The 16,318-nt window shown below is 41.0% G+C and overlaps 1 protein-coding gene across 1 annotated transcript in view; it reads left to right on the top strand.

The window, feature by feature from the left end:
• Window positions 1–5,212: 5,212 nt before the first annotated feature.
• The window catches only part of LOC134865858 (neurabin-1-like), a 14,061-nt gene continuing 2,955 nt past the window's right edge, over window positions 5,213–16,318 (top strand). Inside the window, 18 exon segments of the mRNA XM_063885644.1 lie at window positions 5,213–5,364; window positions 6,166–7,288; window positions 7,291–8,174; window positions 9,170–9,302; window positions 9,636–9,756; window positions 9,844–9,948; window positions 10,867–10,957; window positions 11,058–11,210; window positions 11,596–11,649; window positions 12,156–12,256; window positions 12,472–12,600; window positions 12,697–12,799; window positions 12,890–12,959; window positions 13,199–13,329; window positions 13,419–13,648; window positions 13,881–13,946; window positions 14,093–14,297; window positions 14,766–14,954. Of these exon segments, the coding sequence (XP_063741714.1) occupies window positions 6,418–7,288; window positions 7,291–8,174; window positions 9,170–9,302; window positions 9,636–9,756; window positions 9,844–9,948; window positions 10,867–10,957; window positions 11,058–11,210; window positions 11,596–11,649; window positions 12,156–12,256; window positions 12,472–12,600; window positions 12,697–12,799; window positions 12,890–12,959; window positions 13,199–13,329; window positions 13,419–13,648; window positions 13,881–13,946; window positions 14,093–14,297; window positions 14,766–14,954 (3,636 nt within the window). The 5' untranslated portion in view covers window positions 5,213–5,364; window positions 6,166–6,417.

Here is a 16,318-nt window from a genome sequence, read left to right as displayed (position 1 = left end):
ACACAACTACTGGCTACCGCTGCCGCTGCTGCTGCCTTCATCATGGCATGCAGTCTGCCCTTACAGGCGTTTTAAAGGGTCATCTGCAGGACTGACTAACAATATCATCACTGCAGTTCAATGCCTGGCAATTTAAAAAAGAAGTATAACTTATATTCACATGTCTGTTGGAATAGTGCAAATGTGCAAGGATTATAATAAGCTTAGTATAGGACGTTTAATGCTTAGAAGTGAAATGTAGGCCTACTATTGGATACAGTCAGTAATCACATTTGAGTTAGAGAAACTATATTTATAATATTTCATCAAATGAAGGGATTTGCCAGTGGTGAACACTGTGGGGAGGGCAGGGCAAGTGCCCCCTGTCATTTTGGTAGGCCTCTCTGGTCAGTAAATGCTGTGAATACAGCTTAAACATCCAACAGATTAGCAAACTACAAATTCACAGAGAACATTGGAATGCAAATTGCAGATAAATAAACAGTTCCATAGAGCTCCTGTATGCTCATGCCAATTGTATGACTTTTGAATTGACAGGTCAAATGTAAACGTCAACAGACGTTGAAATGATCTCATCTTGAAAATCATTCACTCCTCACTATACAGGATAAAATGATCGATTGTGAAGCCCAACTCCCAGTGTCATACAATATCCGTGCAGGTAAACTACAGTAGGCCTGCCAGCTCCTGCTATAAACCAGTCTAATATTTTGTAGTCTTAAAACAGGATTGCAGAACTCTTGTGATTCTTAAAAATGCTGTGTATTGTAAAATATGTTGCATGAAAAATATTCCCCCTACAGTAAAAATCCTCGCAGTAAAATGAATCGCAAGAATATCTCTGTCCCTATTTGGTTTCAATAGGATGAGTCACCTTCAGAGGAATAATGTAGGGAGAACAGGTTTATATGCAATAAGAGGGAAGGGGAGGCGTATAATAAACATGTTTAACTTTATTCAAATAAGAGAGAATTGGGTCAGGAAATATCAAAGTGATCTACCGAAAGCTGACAGAAGAATAAGTGGCAGACTGGTTACACGATCTTGACTACTGAAGAATGACTCATCAAATTGGCATTCAATTCCACACTGTTTGAGAAACTGATGGGCTGCTGATTTACACAATGCTCAGTAACAATCTCAGATTGGGCTAAACAATTAATGCTATTCCTGAGTTAAGAACAAGAAAAACACAATGGAAATTCAAGTTATGTGGTATCCTATCACAATATACATTTAAACATGACCCAGAACTATATGACAAAATAAAGAACAGTAGCCTAATCACAGCATTGTGAGAATTAAGTCATCCACATAAAGAAACTAGCATAAACAAGCTGCTTATGAACATTGTTTTTGTATTTTGAAACTGTTGTGTGTCTTAATAAAGATAAGTGCTAGATGCAGCTGCTGTGTCCTTGAAGGATTCCTCATGTGAAATGGTGTACGAACAAAAACAAAGCAGTGTTAGTTTCACTTGTTTGGTTTCAACCCAAGTGATGAGCGAGAGAGAGAGAGAGAGAGAGAGAGAGAGAGAGAGAGAGTGAGAGAGAGAGAGAGAGAGAGAGATGCAGCCTGTCGCCAGGATGACTGCAACCACCTCAGTAAAGGGAGAAAGAGAGGGAGCGGGGGATGAGGATGAGCAGGGAGGTTTTAAGCATCCAGCGTTACCTAAAACCATTACTTATGTTCAATGCATTCTCTAGCTGAAAATAAGGGGTTACAGAGAGGCGAGAGAACAAATGATGCAAAAGACATTCAGGGATTTGCTCTGCATTCAGTGGCTGCTCTGGAAACCATGGCAGGCCAGATGCAAAGAGGAGCACAAGGACTGTTTGTAACATAATAAAAAGTAACAAAAGGAAGGAGAAGAGTAACTGATGCATCTCATTGTCCTCAAACTTAAACCCTCCTTATCTCTGTTCATCTTGAATTTCAACAATTTCAATGTGTAACCTGTTGCAACTATGTGTATGTGTGTGTGTGTGTGTGTGTGTGTGTGTGTGTGTGTGTGTGTGTGTGTGTGTGTGTGTGTGTGTGTGTGTGTGTGTGTGTGTGTGTGTGTGTGTGTGTGTACTTGCGTGAGTGTTCATGTGTTTATGCTTGCCTCACTGCATCTGTTTGAAACGGCACTTTAGCATGCATGACTGTAATACTTGAGGGTAATTGAGCAAGTTTTTAACATGATGTTAAACTGCAGCGTGCATGCATTAGTGTGTTTCAAAGCCAGCTGTCTCTGAATTCAATTTTTAAAATATGCTTTGTCAAAGATTTTGAGAAAATTAAAGCTCGATTAATACAGCATGAAAAAGTTATCTATTGACATTCAGAATGTGTCTTGCAGAATCCATCCGCTTATCCAATCCATTGTAATCTCATCGGTTAGGGGTTTGACGGGGTTCCAAAATCACAGCACATTTCTACAAAAGCTGTTATCTAATGCAGTAACTGCATGTGCATCTGAGGATTATGCAGGATGTAAATATAAATGCTAAAGCCCCTAGAGCTTTGCCAAAGATCAGTATTGCATTTCACCATGGTGAGAATTGAATCCATAACTGTCAGTGTGTTAGTGCAAAGTTATGCATATTTATCTACGCAGAATCGCATCATTATGACTGATGTTGTAAAAATAGTATATGTGCAGTTCTCTCATTTAGACACAAAGTGGCAGTATCATTGTTTATGAAGTCATAAATGCACCACCACAATGCAACACTGCAGCTATGAAAAGGTGCCGTTTAAGGGATATGCCAGACTGATAAACAGCACCGTATAGTGTGCAGAGCTGCAGAAATGCTACATAGTGCTTTTCTCATTTAAAATGCTGACTTGTGTGTTCATTCCAGAACAGAAAGTGTGTTATGGAGTTCTTGTGTGTTTGTGTATGTGTGTGTGTATGCACGTGTCTGCATTTAAATGCTCAGAGGATGGAGTGCAATTCCCTTATGAAGCTTGAAACTCTAAATATGGTTGACTGAACAGATAACCATATGGGGCATGAGTGTCTGCCAAATGCAGGCTACATGACACGAAAGCACACATACAAACGTGCACACACACACACACACACACACACACACACACACACACACACACACACACACACACACACACACACACACACACACACACACACACACACACACACACACACACACAGCTAATATCATCAGCTGTCAGACAGTATATCAGTCTAAAGAATGCAACTGTCCTCTCCACTTAATTTGACTCTTTAAATTAACAGTGTTAATTTAGGAGCAGTTCATTAAAGCAGGATTGAAAGTTATAATTAGTTTCACAGCCACACAGATGATAGAGTTTTGATACAGATGTTTACATTTGTATGTTCATAAACATCTTACAAGGGTTGCTTGAAGGAAAAATCCTATGAAAAAGTTGTTACATGTACCCAGTTGGAAATATAAGTGTGAAATGTATTTATTTCAGGGACCATGTAGAAAAATGAATTGAAAACATTTGTTTCTTGTTATCTATTATCAGACATCTGATACCATCCAATGTGTCTGCAAAGTTCAAATAAAAAGTTAAACGTGCTTGTGTATAATACATTTGCATTTGCAGTCATTGAAAGGTGAAAGGAAGTTAACTCTTGCACACCCTAGTCATTCCTTAACCTGCACAACCATCATCATCCAGCTCAACAATATTGTCCACAATCTGAAACAGAAGGGCAGTGGTGTTAACTCTGTGTCTGTAGGCATTCCTGTCATTCTCACTTTTGAAAAGAAACCCCTTATGGCCTTATATGCAAGCCATAGGAGGAAAGAACACCAACTTGTGAGGAAGTCAAGGTGACCTGCTGCTGGTGAAGGAAATGGGAGTTGAGGATTGTGTCAGCACACACAGATCCCTGTATTACTCATTTGACCCACCATAAAAAGGAGGCATTTGCTATTATTCCTCAGCAGCCTGCAACCACACCAGTAATGTACTGCACTTGTTACTTGTACCACTCAATTCACATGATTGTCACCCTCTTTCACATTTCCACTGCTGCTACCAATCCAGGTTAAATTTCTGCCTCGAGTCTTTGTCTCTGCCTTGCTCACTTTCTTGCAGCCTACAACTCTTTACATTTACTCTGCCACCCACCCTGACATCACTCCCTCATTTTCAATCTCTACTTCAATTCACTCCCCTCCCTTCCCCTCCCTCCTTTGGTTAGCCTCATTCAGAAGAAGGCTTTCGTGATTGGACAGTATTTATATCAACTAGGTCCCAGTGCCACCTGGGACAAATGGTCTTCAGTCAGATCCAGGTCACACCGAGCAGAACCACTCTTTCGGGTCTGCTCGGTTCAGTCCAGTCCAGTAGAGTCCAGTCCATCAGTCACACAAGCCAGATTCACAGACAGACATTGGTACTGCACCGACGCTCCCACTGGCATCACACACACAGGTAGGTAGTCTCACACACACACACACACACACACACACACACACACACACACACACACACACACACACACACACACACACACACACACACACACACACACACACACACACACCAGCAGGTGCTGCATCACTGCTCTCGTTTGACTCACAGACAAGCACAGGTAGACAGTGTGAGATCTGGCTGACTTCGCATCATGCACACAGGTGAATATTCACACAAAGCTTACCTCTGAGCCAAAGAGAACCTCTGTAAGTGGGGTAACGGTTGACAAAGCAGATGGCAACGCTTGCAGGGATGCTGAAAGACAGGTAAAGGTAGGTGCATGTATCAGCAACCTGCATGTTTAATAGAAGTGTGAGATACAACTACAGTAGATAATATGTAAAATGTATGATGCAAAATGATAATGGAGACACAAAGTGAAATGGCAATAAAATCAGTATTTGTTATGATGGAAGGCATCACAGCCATTAAATGATCTTTTATTCTTAAACTTCTAAAAAATGATCATTTAACATAATGTAACAATAGTTGGAGTTGCTTAAACTGTGACTAAAATGTTCAGACTTGTAGGTATATAAATGTCAGGACACAAATATAACAATTAACCCTCCAAAATGTAGGCTAAATTGCCCTACTGCTGGTACTCATACACCGTCAGTGTTGCACAGTTACTGGAGTAGTTTACACAGGATTACCGGAGGATAATCCATTTACAGTATTTAGAGACATGAGTCGCCATCTGTCTGTATTTATCACAGCGAGGGAGCCGCCAGCACCGGCTGGCTGCAAAGAAACATTTGAACGCTAAGGAGGATAGTCTAAGACAATGCTACACAGCTACCTTTAATGCTAATTATTCAGTTTATTTGGGCGGTTGTTGTCATTCTGGGCGACCCTACGCCTGTCACGACCTTTAAACTGCGCGCGCACTACAGCCAGGTGGGTAAGATTTGATGCCTTTAAATGCTGTCGTAAACTTCTGCTTTTCTGATTTCGTGTGGCCGTTTTATACACATATATCATCTATGTTAATCGTACAAAACATTGCAGTTTGTCATCATCGTGTACTGAAGGATTACAGTGAAGAGAAAGGTAAAACCCACCAGCATTCAAATTGAGGTTAAGTCACACTAATTAACTTAACTCAAGTTGAGTAAACAAAATTGAAATGTACAAATCCCAGCCTCGGTTCTAGTTTGACGCATAATGGCAAGATACAAGATATATATATATAATTATATATATATATAATTATATATATAAATATATAAAGGTAAAGCTAAATCAAACCGACTGATATAAAATGTGTCTTTTTGCCTAGAGAGCTCTACCATACCTGTGTAGTCTTCTGTGTCACTTTATGTTCAGACTGCACGCGAAAGCTGCGGTAGTGCAGAGGATCTAATTTCTGCTACAAACTATTTAATGTGTGTTCTGCTGGCAACGTGTTTTTCACTTTGATTACAATCGTTACACTTCCAGTTTCAGAGTGAGTGTAAGTAGCCTACTGAGCCTGGATATTGGTCATTTTAGTTCTAGCATTGATAACTGTAAATCTCCAGTAGCCGAAGCCAGTTGTGCCAGTTAAACCTGAATTAATGTGTGCTTCTTTACCTCTCAGTTTTTTTGTATAATTATCTTTATTTAATATTCATCCTTCGTACCATGAGGTAATACTTTCTGTGTCTTTTCAACAAACAACGATATAAATACTTAACCTATCTCCTTCCACTCTTCCAGGGGACTCTTGCTGAGGGGATGGTGAATTTATATGGGTAGACTACCTGACGACAATGACTTTTCAAGACCCTGCCTTTGTCACCTGCTGTCATCAAACAAATGCAGTATAACCTCTTGAAACACAATATCCCTATTATCCAACATTTTCTTCTTAATTGCTAGCATTGCTGGGAATTACTCAAACAGTATCTGACTGTTAAACACATGATCAGGTGCTCTCATTAGTTTTGAGGAGCTCATCCACTTTCCCCGATGATGCGGACAGACAGCAAAGGCCGAAGCGCCTCTCCTCACAGAATAACCTATAAGTCTGACTTCCACGCCATCAAATGTTCATTTGACACTGCTACCAGTCAACGACCGGGGCCCAAAGCTGCCGCTGTCCAGCTCTCTGCCGTGCACACAACCAGGCTGCCATCCAGCCTGTCAGATAACATAATGTCCAGCAGTACAGGCAGCAGAGGGCGAGTCCACAGCACCAGGGGGACTAAGATAAGAGACAACATCTTCCTGCAAATGGACAACCAGCAGCTGAATCAAGATGGTCCAATGCAGAGTTCTGGGTCTACACCCCTTCTTTTTCCCCAAAACTCCACCCCAATGCTCCAAACTTCACCTTTCCCTGAATCCAGACATTCAGCTCTCAGTTCTTCGTCTGTTTTAAACTACACCACCACCATTTCTATTCCAGAATCTTGTCCGCAGGATAAATCTCCCAGATCAGAGGATATTGCTGATATTGACAGAGCTGCTCTGGCTCAGAAATTCTCTGTAACCCGGAGATTGTTTGAGACAAAGGGGATTGAGGATGGTGGTGAAGGAGGGCTTGACTCAAAATGTGTTGCTGGCAGACGAATCAAGGGAATGGCGGATGAAGAAGGGGAGGAAGGGTTAGGGAGAGTCAACCAAGTGCAAAGAGAGGAAGACACAAATTGGAATAGGAGCCAGGCAGAGGAGGATAGCTTTGATAAAGACAAATCTATAAACCTACCCATCATAAATACTTTCCTGGAGAACCCTCCTGTAAACTCGCTGACAGGCCACCCTAAATCTCCTGCATCGTTTGGCCCTAGTGAATCACCCAACACATCTCCCTCCTGTGTTCACAAACATGGTCAAACCACAGATCACAAACTGAGAAAAAAAGGAGAGCAAGCACAACTCTTGACCCCTACTTGACCCCTGAGGAACCAGTGAGGGCAGAACTAGTGGATGTAAAGAACGGGTCATCAGAAAGTGATGACAATGAAGAAGAAAAGGAGGGGGAAGGTGTCAAAAACAGGCTTATGGAGGATTCGGGAAAGGACATCAACAAAGTTGCAGGGGAACATGTTCAGGAGCTGGTTGATGATGTGTTTGAAGAGCCCAGCATGTCATGTAAAATACAGACTAAGCATGACAGGAAAGGTGGAAGAGACAAGTATCAGCAGGTGAATGAAGAAAGGGAGGGTAAAGGGGAGGGGCAGAACGGAGGGTATATTGCACTGGCTGAGAAGTCAACAGAAACAAGGGACAACGTGGAAAATAAGGCTGTTGCAGGAGTTGAAGAAAATGCTGGAATGACAGAGAGAGACATGATGCAAGAGGAGGATAATGACAAAGAAGCTGAGAGATGCAGTGTGGAAAACATGAAAGGTTGGGAAGCAGAATATGAACAAAGCCAAGGAAAGGTACAAACTGAAGAAGAGGGAACAACTTCTGAGCTGCAAGAGGAGGTCAAGCATGTGGAGGAGAGAGAGCGTACTGATGGAAAAGATTATATAGGAGGAGGCAAAGAGGACCAGACAGGATCTGAAGTTACTTCTTGGATTGAGAACGAGGCTTTTGTGCATGAGCAGCAATCTCAGACTAATCCAGAGACTTCTATACACGGAAATCTGCATTTATTGCAGTATGAGGAAATTCCTGGTTTGCCTGAAATGGATGATCATGAGGAGGAAGAAGAAGAAGAGGAGGATGCATCAGAAGTTTCAAAGAGAAAGGTCAGGTTCACCTCCGCACCAATCAAGGTAAGAGAAACCTTTAAACTAAAATGACATGTTTTGGCTTTTGTTATGTGCTTAGTTGACAGCTGCAGGGTCACTTGTCTATAAAGTCATGCTGAAGCCTTTTATAGTAGATTTGTGTGACTGTCAGTTCCAGCTGGGTTTTGAATCCATATAAGAGAAGTGTTAGCCCAAAGCCATGTTTCTAATCCATTGGAGGCGGAGGAAAGGCAAGATCCCACATGCTTCCCCTCGCTCTGTCAGCACCCAGCTCAGAGTTGCCTCAGTATGTAAAAGCACAGAAAACATTCCTGTGTGTTTATGGCATTTATGTGGCTCAGCTCATTACAAGATATTGCAGTGTATCTGTTCTGACTTATAGAAGTTGCATGTGTACAATTTGATTTGTTGCAATCTTATAATCATGCTTGCATAATTGTAGTTTTTTGTACAAGTCTCTGCACTTCCTGTTTCTCTCCCTCACACTCTGACAGATTTGCCTACATAAACAGATTCTTGTTGTGTCAATAGCAGCAGATGGTTCTCCTCTGTGGTGAACACATGAACCAGCTGTAAATCTATATAGCAATATTTTCAGTAAGCATACATTTGACATCAGTGTTGACATAAGCCGAAGCTGTCACAGTTAAGTAAAACATGTTACTATGAAACCTCCCCAGTTGATCACTCATGTTAAGAGTGGGTTTTTTTAGACTTTTTTTCTGAAATGTTGAGGTTAAATTGGCAGTTTTCGCATAACCTTATCAGAGAAATCTTGCATATTTTAGTTTTTGTGAGGGGGGGGGGGGGGGGGGGGGGGAGTGTTATCTTCTGGTACATTTTCGGGAAATATACAGGCACCAAAAGTGTTTTGAAACATTTTTATTTTCATTTTAAACCAGGCCTGAGAGAAGAAAATAGCCCAAACTTTGAAAATGGACCAGTGCAAGAAAAAAAGAATCCTGTAGTGTCTAAAAAATATATTGTATATCCCTAAACATGTTTTATGCTGTTTTCAGGTGTACAACACTTATTCTAATGCAGAGTACGACAGACACAATGAGGACATTGACCCGGTGTCTGCCTCGGCTGAGTTTGAGTTGGAGAAGAGAGTGGAGAGAATGGATGTCTTTGCTGTGGAGATAGAGAAGGGTGAGTAGCTGCTCTTTCCTTCTCTCTGTCTTCTTTTTGCTTATATGTTTGTTTTTTGGTGTTCATATCTGTGTTCAAATCCACATCAGTAACGATATATTTTCTTTCTGGAATCCAGAAATATCAAGTGGCATATTTCTGAGAGATCTTTTTTATGCATCGTAAGTCAATTTGATTAGCTAAACAAGGCTGATTCTTAATAGGTAAAAAAAAACAAGCCCTCCCCTCTTATTTCAAGTCCTATGTTTCTCCTGAGGATGCTTTTATGCTAGTGTTCCCCTGACTAATAGTCAGTTGTTAATTAAAGGATACATTTTGAAAATCTCCCTGTAGGAAATGAGGGCCTGGGCATCAGTATAATAGGAATGGGTGTCGGAGCTGACCAGGGACTGGAAAAACTGGGGATCTTTGTGAAGACCATCACTGAAGGAGGAGCAACACAAAAGGATGGGAGGTACATTTCATCAACACCAGACTCCTGTTTACTGGACACTGAGTGTGTCTCTAAAAACATAATATTTTATTTTACTCGGTTTGCTAGGATTCAGGTGAATGACCAGATAGTGGAGGTGGATGGGGTGAGTTTGGTTGGAGTCACCCAGCTGTTTGCAGCCACAGTCCTCAAGAATACGTCCGGCCTTGTCAAGTAAGTTTTTGTGTACAAGGTGTCAGCAAATTGGAATGACAGGCGAATAGTGTGTTGCTTGGGAATGTGGGATGACATTATGTCTTTACTATTGGTAAAGGATGGTTGATTGAACCATGTTGAAGTAGGCAAGCATTTAAAAAATAAATGCCTTATATCTTAATAAACAGCTCATTTGTTAGTATCTTTCCCAGTATTTGTATACATGCTGCTGCTAATTTGGGAGTGATGCAGTGTGAGGTCTTTGGAGGCTATTACAATGCCTGGTTTCTAAAAAAAATCTGATCAGTGACTGTCAGACTGCTAAATGTTTTTTTACATAATTGGAGTTATTTAAAGATGAAACAGTAGTAGCAAGATAAAAATATGTTTTCCTCCCCTTAGATGTTGTTTTAAAAAATGTTTTTTTTGGCCTGACAACACATGATACACACTTGGACACCTGACATTACACTCTCTGTTTTAAATTGCCTATCAATCTTTTAGATTCAAACTAAAAACTCTCCATTGGCACTTTCAAGACTCTTTCTAAACCTGCCAATTCAAGCAATGCTTGGCTTTTAATGCCACATTAACATTAAGTTACCTTTTTCTCAGTATCAACACAAGCTTTTCCTTTGCCCTCTAAAATGGGGGTTTCAAGGAAGGTGAATGGGATTATTTTCAGCAACACCACAGACTTTTGGATATGTAGTTAGTGACTCAATGCAGATTAAGACATACTGCAACCTCAGAATCGTTTTTTATTCAAAAAGGCCCCCACAGAAGGAAATTCACATGTATGAATTATATGGTGTTGTGCATGTTTTCACACTATCATAACGCTCTGTGCTGTCGTTAGAGGTATTGGCAACACCGGTGCTCCTCTTGTTGGATTGATTGCTCACAGCTTAGAGTGATTTCTCTGCTCGGCTCCAGGTTTGTGATTGGCCGAGAGAAGGAGGGTGTGGAGAGCGAGGTGGCTCGACTGATCAACGAGAGCCTGGAAATGGATAAAACACCCAGAAAGGTTTGTTTTTTCTAGAAAAAAGCAGTGCTGTTTCTATCTGTTTACAATCCCATGTGGTGTAATTGTAGTGGGTTTTTTGTGCTTTCTTTCATATATGAAGAGTGGAAGAGCAAGTGGGGATGAGGAATATGATCGTAGCATGTCAGAGAAGTCAGTGGCTGAGGAAGAAGAGGAAGAGGAGGAACTTGAAGAGGAGGACATGTCTGTTCTTTCCCATCTAGACAACTACCAACTCTGTCTCAAATACAAGCAGGTACTTTACATTCAACGTGGATTTTTGAATCCGAAACTATGCCTTGTTCTTGTTTTCATCTATTAAGGTGCTCAGCACTTCGATTCAAGTATGTTTTTCATTTTAAAATGTGACTCTTATTGTTAAACAGACACTGTTTTCCTATTTAATGTGCCATATTTATTTTAAAAAATCATTCCAAATAATTGATCAACATCCATAAACCACGTATATTAGGAAGGTGTACACAGTCATATTTTGGTTCAGGTCAATGATAAATTAAATGGGATTTCGAGAATAATCTCTCAAAACAAATACTGACACTTATGAGTATAAAAAGGTAACTGTTTTTCCTTTTTACAAACATTGTACTGTAATCAAATGAATCTTCCTCCGTCTCTTGCAGCTTCAGTCAAAACTACAAAGCAAAGCAGCCCAACTTCACCACGCTAGAGAAAAGGTAGGTCACTTAACTGAGATTGAGATCTCTCTCAAAAGCAATCCAATAACTTTACACACTTTACTATGCTACCTTTTGCATCCACTTTTAGAACAGTCTGACCCATTTAACTGTGTGAGATGGCTCGGTTGTAGAGTTACTAGGACACAGGACGCGTTCCAACACTTCTCTATGACGGCCCCTCTTTTTCTGCCTTTGCCTTGAAGTAATCACCGCTGAGACATAATTAGGTTGGCGATAACATTTCAGAAGAAAATCTGGCTTTTTTTCTACCCAACTGTGTTAGAACAGTGGGCACTTCCTTTGTTGTGTCAAAACCCGTGAAGTAAGAGGATTTAAGAAGTGTACAGTTTCTCCAACTCTAAGAATAGTTTTTGGCATGTGTGACGCTTAAAACGAAAGGGCCTTTTTTTTGGAAGACCGTTCTTTTCCCTTGTGCATAAGACATTTATCACAGCCATCCACAAAAACAAACATAATATTTATTTTACATTATTTTTGCCAAGTTAAAGGCATGGGAGGAGCAGCAGGCCCATTGGCAAGACCAGAAGGACGAACTGGAGCAAAGAGTGCAGGATGGAGAGGAGAAAGCCGACAAACTTGAGAAGTACAATGCTTTAGACCTTTTTGCTTTGTGACCATTTTCTTTAGCATATCATAGAAGGGTATTTTGCCACTGTCTATGATGGAGGACTAATCTGTCATAATGTAAAAAACAGCTTAAAGTTCAAGTGGGACCCTAATGCATGCTCAAGGATAATGATGTAAAGAAACTTTATGAAGACAATGGTTCTTTATAAGCCCCGTTACTCTATTTATCAGGTACTGGCAGGAGGCCCAGACCCTGTGCAGGGTTGTGAGCCAGCGACTGGCTGATGCCCAGAGTCAATCAGAAAGCTTGGAGATCAAATACAGCAAGGCCAAGAGACTGGTCAGAGAATACCAGAGCAGGTATTCAATTAATCCAGATTATCTCTACCACAATTTGAAATAATGTTCCTAAATAACCAGGAGTGTATGCTAGTAAAAATGTGTTTTTCAAATGAGTTTCAGGGAAGAGGAGAGGGAGAGTGGAGAAGCAGATTTAAGAAGAGAAATGGTGGAGAAAGATAAGCTGCACAGAGACACTGTTGAAAGACTGCAAATCCAGGTGAGAAAAGAGGCTCCTCATTCCTGTATGGATCTACTTTGGTCAGCCTGCCATTTCCCTGTAGTCATTGTCTCTCGCTGCGTATCTCAGATAGCACAGCTAGAGGGAAAAATGCCTGGAGAAGAGGGGAAGAACCACTCTCTGGACACTTCAGTCACACGTAAGTAGCCGAATTACAGTCACTGTAAAGCGTGCAGGTTAATGTGTCTGTATGTCTCTACGACTTTGTGTAGCTGCTGGTAAAAGTTCAAAACCAGTTTAGTATTACGTTTTGATGTTCCCATTTGTATTGATGTAGAAAATAAATTCAAAGCTGTTTCTATTGTTTAAACAAACTAATAATAGTGAAGAAAATGAAACCATCTTAATATGCTTTGTGAAATTAATTGTGTTTCTCAGGTCCAGACTGGTGTATTCCTGATACAGGACGTCTAGACTCCAGTGCTCACAAAGCCAGAGCTCAGCTGGCCCAGAAATCCAAGCGGCATCCGCCCTCTCGAGACAAACTCAGAGAGAGCTTTAGGAATCGGGTAGGAGACAGGGTTGTACAGTTCTGATCAACACTTAATGTGCTTCTTTCTGGCTTTGAAACTCACACACGTCTCTTTGTTGCTTTTAGGAAGATGACATTCAGAAAATACAGGAGAGTCTATCCCGGTCTGCTCCCTCGATGACCCAAAGGAACAGCAGAAGTGACATGTCCAATACTTCATCTTTCTCGGGCCTCAGCACTCGACTTTCAAACAATTCCGTCTTCACCCCTCCCATCTACATCAGCGACACCGTCACTACTTCACCCTGCAAATCCTCCGCTTCCAGAAAGTCCAAAAAGATATTTCCTGACTTTAGGTGCAGTTTCTCTGTTGTTTCTTCAGTCTTAGATGTAGTTCATGACGCCATAACATATTTATTAATATTTTCTGGTAGAAAAATTCAAAATAGTTTAGATTTCTATTATATATAGATTCTATTTGTGTTATAGTGTGTTCAGAGACAATCCCAGCTCCCATTTAGTAGTGACACTAGCTGACTGCTTTGCTGTTGGTATACTTTTGATGAATACAGTCTGTTTCTTTTTCAGTGGCCTTCGCAAGTCTCTTAACAAAAGGAGAAGTGAAAAACGCAGCAAAAGCTCTATACACAACAGGTATGAAATCGCACACACACATAAAAAATTTTTAAAAATTCAGACAATATGTTTTTTTGGGTTACACAAGAACCATCATTTGATCATCTTTTGAAAACTAATTGAATAAAGGAAGTTTATAAAATGCAACCGTTGTTCCCCACCAGAGGGTCGTATGGTGACCTGGTGGATGAGCCGGATGGCATTTCTCCATCAGGTTCAGTCACCTCCATGCCCTCTTGCCTCCCCTTCCCCTGGTTTGGAGAGCGAGGGAGAGAAAAAGAGGTGGACGATGAGAGAGGAAGGGAGAGACTGCGGTCTGTGTCCAGCAGCAGCTTACCCTACCTGACCACCAGGGGGAGGAGAGATCAGGTAAGAAAAGATGGAGAGAGAGAGAAGTGTGAATTATCTTTCCCTGCATGCCTTCCTCCCCCATTTTTTTTTAGAACTTTCCAATCTAAAAATGGCTCTAGACATCTTAAACCATCCAAAATCTTTATAAACAAACATGTGCATGGGTGAGCATGCCACTGATGTGAAGCAGCCAGGCAGCCGAGGTGTTTTTCCTCTTGTTTCCAGAGTATTGGCTCTCCTGTGGGCAGCTCCAGCATGGTGGGTCATGTCTCTGTTGTCTCCCTCTCTGGACACTCTCAAACTTTCACCTTTTCCTCCACTGAGGTGAGTCTGTCCCTACCTTCCTGTTTCTATCTATCTTGCCCCTGGAGCACTCTCTGTCCCTTCATTTCGTCTCCCCAAGCCTACTCTCTTTTAATTTCAGTTTCCTCTCTTTTCTTCCCCACTCCTCACTCTGTCTGCTTATTGTCTCTGGTGTCCCGTCAGACATTGGACGATGACCCAAATCCAACCAATAACAACAACCAGTGGCAAAATCGACCCATCTCGGAGTGGGACAGCCAGCAGGTGCGTCTGTGGTTAATCACTATGAACATGGAGGAGTACGCGCCACAGTTTGCTGCCAGAGGAGTGGACGGGACACAGCTGCTCAACATGGACAATGACAAACTCAAGGTGAGCATGATTACAATGTGAGTGAACGTTTTCAATTATCATGTTTTAAACTCCCAGAAAACTTTGTTGTAACAACTACTTCTGCCAATTAAAAAGCATTCATATGCTGTTTCAAGTGACTATTCCTGTCATCTCAGACTTTCAAACTGGGCCATGTACCTTACTTATTTGGATTATATCGTGGTGTCTTTCATTGTTGTACACAAAATTATATAATTTTGATATACACATTTAATGTTGCAATATAAGATGTTTATTTCTCCTAGGTAACCAAATTAACATTTTGGTGTATTTCTTATTGCTCTGCTTCATATTTAGTTAATCTGAACTGAAGCTCTGAATGCAACTTGTTGTCTATTTTCTGTAAAATAAATAATTGTAAAATCTTGTGCTTATCAGTCAACATGCAGTATGTGGTCGTACTATTTATCTGAGATTTCATACAGTTTGCCATGCTTATTTATTAAGTTTTGATGTATGCTAAGCTTGACTGGTAAGGACTTAAGTCACTTTGTTGCTAGTTGTTACTACAGGTGCAGCTCAATAGAATATTGTCATATTTTCATTACAAGGATTCATTACACACAAAGTGAAATATTTCAAGCCTTTTTGTCTTAATGTTGATGACTACAGCTTACAGCTAATGAAAACCCAAAAATCAGTATCTCAGAAAATTAGAATATTACATAAAACCAATAAAAAAATTTAAAAAGATTTTAAATACAAAAATGTCGGCCTTCTGAAGAGGACGTTCATATGTATGCACTCAGTACTTGGTTTGGCCTCACTTTTGCATGAATTACTGCATCAATGCGACGTGGCATGGAGGCAATCAGCCTGTGGCAGTGCTGAGGTGTTATGGAAGCCCAGGTTGCTTTGATAGCGGCCTTCAGCTCGTTTGCATTTTTGGGTCTCGTGTCTCATCTTCCTCTTGAAAATACCCCATCGACTCTCTATAGGGTTCAGATCAGGCGAGTTTGCTGGCCAATCAAGCACAGTAATTCCCTGGTCATTAAACCAGTTCTTAGTACTTTTGGCAGTGTGGGCAGCTTCTGAGTCCTGCTGGAAATGAAATCAGCATCTCCATAAAACTTGTCAGAAGGAAGCAGAGTGCTCTAAAATTTCCTGGTAGACAGCTGCATTGACTTTGGACTTGAGAAAAACACAGTGGACAAACACCAGCGGAGGACATTGCTCCCCAAATCATCGCTGACTGTGGAAACTTCACACTGGACTTCAAGGCAACGGGGATTCTGTGCCTCTCCACTCTTCCTCCAGACTCTGGGACCTTGATTTCCAAATGAAATGCAAAATGTAGTTTCATCTGTAAAGAGGACTTTGGACCACTGAGCAATAGACCTGTT

The sequence above is a fragment of the Eleginops maclovinus genome, chromosome 6 (assembly GCF_036324505.1).
Source record: "Eleginops maclovinus isolate JMC-PN-2008 ecotype Puerto Natales chromosome 6, JC_Emac_rtc_rv5, whole genome shotgun sequence".
Lineage (NCBI taxonomy): Eukaryota > Metazoa > Chordata > Actinopteri > Perciformes > Eleginopidae > Eleginops > Eleginops maclovinus.
Note: the sequence above shows the minus strand (reverse complement) of the source record. Positions and strands in the feature narration are given on the sequence as shown.